At 37.3% G+C, this 7500-nt stretch overlaps 1 protein-coding gene across 2 annotated transcripts; it reads left to right on the top strand.

Annotated features, from left to right (window-relative positions):
- The first annotated feature begins 153 nt into the window (after nucleotides 1–153).
- On the top strand, nucleotides 154–6997 carry LOC138041902 (neurofilament medium polypeptide-like). 2 transcript variants are annotated; one of them, XM_068887592.1, is made up of 6 exons: nucleotides 154–356; nucleotides 596–1289; nucleotides 3736–4204; nucleotides 4450–4572; nucleotides 5227–5487; nucleotides 6389–6997. In XM_068887592.1, the coding sequence occupies exons 2-6, from the start codon at nucleotides 613–615 to the stop codon at nucleotides 6899–6901; spliced, it is 2043 nt and encodes a 680-aa protein (XP_068743693.1). In that variant the 5' UTR covers nucleotides 154–356; nucleotides 596–612; the 3' UTR covers nucleotides 6902–6997. The 2 variants fall into 2 exon arrangements, with proteins under 2 accessions (XP_068743693.1, XP_068743694.1); XM_068887593.1 differs by having other exon boundaries at nucleotides 345–480.
- Nucleotides 6998–7500: the final 503 nt, after the last annotated feature.

Here is a 7500-nt window from a genome sequence, read left to right as displayed (position 1 = left end):
CTTCCGTGTAAAACAGAAATACGCAACGCCGTGAATTTAATTGTTGCGGTGAACAAAAACTTTGAATGATATTGTGAAGTCTTTGTTATCTCGTGTCTTTCTACTGGTTGGCGGGAAATCTGTTATTTTAAGTTGCTATCGCAACGACCTTCAAGCCACAGAAGGTGTCATGTGAAAGCTCCTACATCTAGCAAAATTCTCGTCTTTGCGAATTAACCTCGTCTCATATCAAAGATTTTAAGTGTTTTCAAATTTGGGGAAATTGTTCTCATATATATTAATTTTGACTTCAGTATCTTTGATCATTCGTTCGACAATCTCTTGTTGAGGAGCAAGAAAAGCTATCTTACCGTACGGTAACTATCACGCTTGCACCATTGTTGTTAATGTTATACGAGGATAAATTTACCTATACTATAGAGAGAAAAAAAGTTTGAGGGCACAGTATTCTTTCAACTTCGCTTTCCGTGAACGTGAAAGGTGAAATTGTGGCTAAGGATGTCATCCTTTATTTGTTGATTCTGTTAGTTTTTACTTGGCATCGATTTATTTACACAATTGTATAGTTATCGCTTGAAATTGCTTAACTTAATAGGTTGCATAATATTCCTTATGGGCTGCGGATCAGCAAAACAAGTATCTCCGCAACAGAACGTAGAGGCAGATAGAAATGGCGTTGTCAAAGGTGAATCGCCACCATCGAGACAAAATGAACAACAGAGCCAACCTCTGATAAAAGAAATCAAACAAGACAGTCCAAAAGAAAAGAGAAAGGGCTCTGCCAAGTCAAAAAGTAGCTCTGGTTCCAGTAGTCGATCAAGTAGCGCGAAATCAGTAAAAAGTAGGCCGGAAACTTCACCGGGTGGGAATGAAGTTTCACCAGCTGTAAACGAACAACCTGCAAATAACGAGATTGTAGAAGAGCAACAAGAGGTACAACAGCAAAGTGAGAAAGCTGTTGAATCTGACAACAATGGTAATAGCAGTGAAAGGCCGGAAGAAACTTCGGAACAAGCAGAGAAGGTAGAATCCGGGGAAACCGTAGACGAAACAACAACTCAAGGTGCTTCTGTGATAGCCACTGAGGAGATTAACAACGAAGAAGAGCACGAGAAACCAAATTTTAGCGAAGATGTTCTCAAGGAGTTTGTGGAGGTGCAGAATCAACTGAAGAGCTTAGAGGAAAAAGGCTCGGGAAATAACTATGAAATGAAACACTCACGTCTCGTGGAACTGCATAAGAATTTGGGTGCTTCTCAGGAAAATCTGGAAAAGCTAAAAGCTCAAACGTTAGTAATATTTGTGGTCACCTTATAATGTATAAATAATAAATTATTTAAGCAAAGTGTTTTAATAGTATTATTGGCTTTTAGTATCACCCAACTAGTGGACTAATGCAAATCCTGCATTTTAATTGGCTAGGCTACTAGATGACTATTAGTAATAGTCCTCGAGAAGTGAAAAGCATGATGCTTTCTTTTGTTTTATTCCCAAATAAATATATTTTCAACTAGCATTTGCTAACTTTATTATTGCCTTTTCTGTCCGACTAGTTGGGTGATACTAAAAGAATTAGACCTTTCACCCTCAAGGGCCACAGGTCAATAGCCCATTCCGCAATTGACCAGTAACCCTTGCGGGCTACGGGTCTAATTGTTAAATATTGTTCTACAGCTGCACTAACCCCCCAAGCCCCACCCCCTCACACATGCAATTACCCACTGTACTTTGATGATGATGATGAACTTTATTCATGTGTCGATGTATTTAGCTCGCGCTAATTGGGGACACAACATAAAGATAACATAAATAATAAATATTATGATAGCTAATAAATAAGAAATAAGCTATAAATTTTTATATACATTTACAATATTCTAAAATAATCAAAATAATTCTAACAACACGGGCACATCTTAAGAAGTACAAATTACGCACGCGGGGAAATTGTTGCCATTTATCAGTTCAGTAAGATCCTTACATCTAATATGAAACTTAAACTTAGATAGACTGCTCGTTTCAGTGATGTTTTTATCTAGCTTATTCCATAAAAAGGGTCCAAGGTATCTAAGAGAATGTTTACCATACAAAATATCAAGGAATATCAAAATTTTGGTTTCTAAGATTATGATTACAAGACTTAGTACTAAAAATATCACAAATGAAATCAGAACTAGCCTATATTTAACCTTGTACATGAGTATAACTATTACTTGGTGACTCCCATAAAAGCAAGATAAATGTACCTTTCCTATCCACTAGGGAGCTCCCCAACCACCTAATAGATCAGATGGTATGATTTGAGGTGCCAGCATAGTCTCCGTATATATTTGCACGATTCAGTTTAGTAATTGATTATAAAGGTTTCATTTTACCAAGTTGTGTTTGTTTATTTTTCACAAGAGAAAAGGCAGGTGCATGTAGTTAACTACAGTGTATTATACTCTTAAGTGGGAGGTCCTTAGGTATGCATGTTAACTTTATAACATGTCCCATCATGACCCAGGAACACAAGTTGTTGTTATCCTGTAGGGATTGAAAAAAAAAGGTTGAATCTCACTTTTGCAGAAATGTCATTTGGCCTGAAAATCAATGTTTGATGCATAAATAATGTTTACCTACAACTATGGGTAAAAAAGAAAATTCCTTTTTTGTGTGTGTAGTACTGTACTGTACCATTTTCCTGGAGTATCTGTGTGCAACACTCGAAGTCATCTGGTTTTTGGCAGTTTATTTTCTCCACGGAGTTGTGACTCCTAGAATGACAAGGTCAAGTGATTTTCATAGATAAATCCCTACTGTTAGGGATTTACACACTCAGATAAATCCTACATAAAGAGTCCCAGCTTATAAGTTAACTTAGCAGCTTAATTCCTTCTTCTCTAAATGGGTTCTCTAAGGGTTTGCAGTTTCCACAGAAACTGTACAGTTGTGTTGCGTCAATGGGGAAGCAAAAAAATCAAACGTGAATGTTTATGTCAACTTATCACTGCAAAGAAATCCAAAACGTGATGGACTTTTATGCCTTTAGTTAGCTCTTTGTCAGAGCGAATTAGGGAATTATAGGTTGTTAGGGTTTGTATTGTGAAGGATGGAGCTATAGTATACTGTTGGTGGGGTTACAGTTCAAAACATCAGCTTTCAATTTCTTTACAGTGGTCAGTTTACCATATCAACTCAGTACTAATCATAAACCCATTACATCATTTCCCTTCTTCTCTGTTCCCAAGCCCTTCCCAGACTTTCGGTCAAATAAGTGTAATCACTAGAGGGTTGATAAAAAAGGCCTTTATTAATTAATGACAAAAGAAGCATATGATTGACGAAAGTTAATGTATTAAAACCATATATAGTTGAACTGTGGAGAGTCAATCAAGTTATTGATTCTGATCATCGTCATCTCAGTTTTTTAATATGTTACTTGAGCAGTAAGAAGTAGAAAAGCAGTAAAAAGAAGCATGTCAGCCACTAAATGATAATTACTGTATTTGAACACCGAATAAGTAATTTAGTAAAGGGAATAGATTGTAGACTAACATTTGAGCTAATGATAGGATAATGTTGACTGAAGATACATATTTTGATCTAAAAGGTCAATTTGTGTCACTTGTTTCCATCATGAATTATTGATAATCTTACAGCTGCTGCATTGCAGTACTTTAAACATAATGTTATGTCTACTAGGAATAACTGGGAAATTATTTGGCAAAACGTTTTTCTTTTATTATATTCTAGTGCCAAAGAGTACCAAGATGTTGTGGACTTCAATGCTTCATTTAATATGCGGTCAATGTTCATCAACCAGGCGCAAATGAATGAAGAATATCAAAAAGAACAAAAAGAATATCTAGATGCAGTAAACAAACAGGAGATTGCTCAACAGGGATTTGAAAACTTGAAAGCCCAGTACAAGAAGCTTTATGATGAAGTCATAGCTGCCAGAAATGATCAAGAAGAGCTGAACAAGTTGAGGAGTAAGGAAGAAGAACTATTGGGTCGCATATTTAATGATTCATATGGCAGCGACAAGGAATGGAAGTTAGAAATGGAACTTGACCTTTTGGGTCAAAGGAAAGACCGTATTAATGCAGCATATGTCCGATGGCGGGCTGCACATGTTTACCTTGATACTGCTGCTAAACAACTCAGCTGGAGTACACGCCGTTGGGCCCAGATTGCAACACACCGTGTCACAATTTTGGTGGTATGTATTTGTTTGTCATAAACTAATTAAATGAACCCAACTCAATTCCACTCCTCTCCATATATTAGGTTAATGTTAATGTACATGTATCCAGTAAGCAAAATATACAGCAATTTTCATACAGTATCTTGTTTTGATGACATTTTGATCAACATAAGATGTTTTCACAATGTCAAAATTTGTTTTGAGAATTCAATTGTTACTGTACAGTACGTAACATGCAGTTGTTCATTTTTTTCCTGAAGGTAAAATACCAAATGGTGGCAGAAACAAGGAATCATCTTATTGCAGCTCAGCAAAATATCAGCAGTGCTCATGGAAATATCAAGCCTGTGAATATTCCCTACCTTACTGATGTTGACTTGAAGGTTAGTTTTGCGATATCTGTGATAGAGTTGGGACCAAAGTCATTTTTTGTTTGTTTATCCATTTTTTCGTGATTACTTGAGTTAGGTTCTTACTTTTACAATCTTATGAAGGGCTTCATGCAAAAAAAGACCATTACTTAGTCCTTTCAGCCTATTTTCAGTTTTTGCTCAAAACTAGCTGAAATTTTGCAGCTTGCCTATAGAAATAAACTTAAGAACATTGAAGTACAGGTGTTTTTTTAAGATTTGTGCTTCATTTTTGTGAAATAGGCTATGCAGTAATACTGCTAGCTACAAAGCCAAATGTATATATTTCTTCTGAGTTAAAGTTATTACTGGTGTAACCGTAATTGATCTTTTTGGTAGCAATTTGACAACAAACTAAGTTTACAAATCCTGAGATTAGTGAATTATTGGGAAAGCTAGGGATGGTGCACTAAGATGCGGGATTGCAGAAAACTACCTTACATCTCATTTGCACGCCATTAAAAAAATAAAACAAAAAAGTACACTGTAAGTATAAATGTAGATAGATGTACATGAGAGGCGTATCATTCCTTGTTCCTTGGTAAACTGAATTTCTTGCAATCTCGCACCTCACAGTGATGATGGTTTATGTAAAGTTGATGATATACAATAAACCTTCTTTAACAGCAACTGCATGATGTCACCAGCACCATCTTCAATGACGTCAATATACCGGAAAAGTATCAAAACTCTTACCACGTGATGGCATCATTGTTCTCCAAATGTTCCCATCTGCTTCAGTGGGTCGATCAGGTTGTTAAAGAAACCATATCTAAAGACCTGGCTGAGGTAAAAAGGGAGTACCATGAAAAAGCTCACGAGTTAAAAGAGGAGAGAATGAGTTTGATTAAAGCAATAGTCAAAGAGAAACTTGGAGTTGAACTTGAGGTATTTACATTTCACTTTATTTTCATCCTTCATTATTTAATGCTGAGGCACCTGGGAGGCAGTGTGGCCCAGTGGTTAGGGCGCTTGCCTTGAGATCTGGATATCCCGGGTTCAAGACACGCTCTGACCACTCGTTGAATTTGATCCTGGTAGTCCCTGGTTCAACTTCCCAGCCACACTTGTAAATAACCAACTGGTTTGCCTCCAGCCGGTTGGGATTCTTAACAGTTGTTGTTGTTCTGTTCTGTCGTTTCCTTGTGTTTCATTGGCCCTGAAAAGCCCCTATGGAGAGCGGTCAATTAAGTAATTATTTATTATTATTATTATTATTATTATTATTATTATTATTATTATTATTATTATTATTATGTAACAAAGGAATGTACTGAACAACAATAATTCTTTATTACCCTTGATATTACAGTTATTTTATACATGTACATGTACATGTAATGGAAGTAGAAAAGTGAACAAACAAAAAAGGCACAAGCCAGGGTACTGGCAACCTAAAATATAAACCAAAAGGTTACAACTGCCAGGTTGTCAGACTTATGCAAACTGACGGCTTTGATAAAATAGGTCAATGTCAGTCACACTCTACACACAAAAACAAACAGATCCACCACCCAGGTACACACACTTAACTATATATTATACATTGTATACTTGTCCATAAGATTTAGGTGTAATGTACCAGAAAGAAAAGAGTAATACCTCACTACTTATTGGTATGAGAAATCAATGATAACAAAAAATAAAGCAATTAAAATCTTGTAATAAAATCAATAGTTGCAAAACAGAAGTATCATCAGAAAAAGAATGTAAAAAAGTTTGACTAGTAATACTTCAACGGCATTTGGTTATAAATTTTTCACTATTCATCTAAATTATTGTTTTTCAGATGGAAATCACTAAAGATGACCTCAGTACAGAAGAAAGTCCTCCATCAGAAGCAGCAGACATTGCAAAACCCGGAGAAGTTGCAAAAGAGGAAGGTGACGAGGAGGCACCTGAACCAGATGACAATGAAGGAGTGCCAGAACACGCTCCACCCTCTGAGGGGACAGCTGTTGAGGCACCAGCTGAGGCACCAGCTGATGGAGGTGAAGGATCCCCTGCAGACGTGGAAGGTGCCTCCAAACGGGTTCCCTTATCTGAACTGGCTCCTGCCCCCGCAGCAGAGGACCTCTTTGGCAACATAGATCAGCTCAAAAAACAGCATGAAGAGGAACTAGCTGAATTCGAGAAAGCACAGGAGATGAACAAGGCTCGTGTACAGCAAGGATTGCAAGAAAAATTGAGAGCGCGGCGAAGCAGGAGGCGTAAGATCGAGGGACAAGAGACAGAGGCTAATCAACTTACTCAGGGGGGTGATAGTAGTGAACCCCCTCCCCCCTCTGAAATGGGATTGTAAATAAAATACAGGGGTGCCCTTTGGGGTGTTTCGCTATACGCGTGTTATTCCATACTTTGTAGATACGCTCGAACATTAATAGCTTTCCGTATAAGAGCATCAGGTGTAATGTTTTAACTGTATCCAGTCAATTGTTTTTCAGCAGCAGCAAGCAACAACGGCCTTAATCGTACTTTTTGCTGTATTGCACTAGTCACTAGTGAATTGAAACCCCCCCCCCCCCCCACTTCCCCTAGCCATGGAAAGTTCTATTTAGAAAGAAAACATTTTTTTTATTTTTACATTAGAGAAATTTGGTGTATTATAATTTTTAATTGTATATAATTTTTCGTATAATTTCATTTTCTCCGGCACGGAACGTAAAAACTGTAGGATTCCTGTACGAAAATGTAGTATTGTAGATCAAGTGTGGCCAAACCAATATCTACCCTGCGAGCAGTCTCCAGCGAACTCCTCCGACGTTCGTTCGCTGGAGACTGCTCGCAGGGTAACCAATATCCAGGATAAGGGAGGATAAACTCTTAAATAACCCTTAAATTGGTCTTGATATCTTGCCTCTGATTGGTCCACATATCGAATTATCCCCATTTGAATTTTGT

This window comes from Montipora capricornis, chromosome 3 (assembly GCF_036669925.1).
Source record: "Montipora capricornis isolate CH-2021 chromosome 3, ASM3666992v2, whole genome shotgun sequence".
Classification (NCBI taxonomy): Eukaryota; Metazoa; Cnidaria; class Anthozoa; order Scleractinia; family Acroporidae; genus Montipora; species Montipora capricornis.
This window is presented reverse-complemented; position numbering and strand designations above follow the sequence as displayed.

Coding starts and splice junctions, on each gene's coding strand:
- LOC138041902 (XM_068887592.1), top strand. CDS start 613: ATGGGCTGCGGATCAGCAAAACAAGTATCTCCGCAACAGAACGTAGAG. Junction 1,290..3,735: donor GAAAAGCTAAAAGCTCAAAC/GTTAGTAATATT, acceptor ATTATATTCTAG/TGCCAAAGAGTACCAAGATG. Junction 5,488..6,388: donor AACTTGGAGTTGAACTTGAG/GTATTTACATTT, acceptor ATTGTTTTTCAG/ATGGAAATCACTAAAGATGA.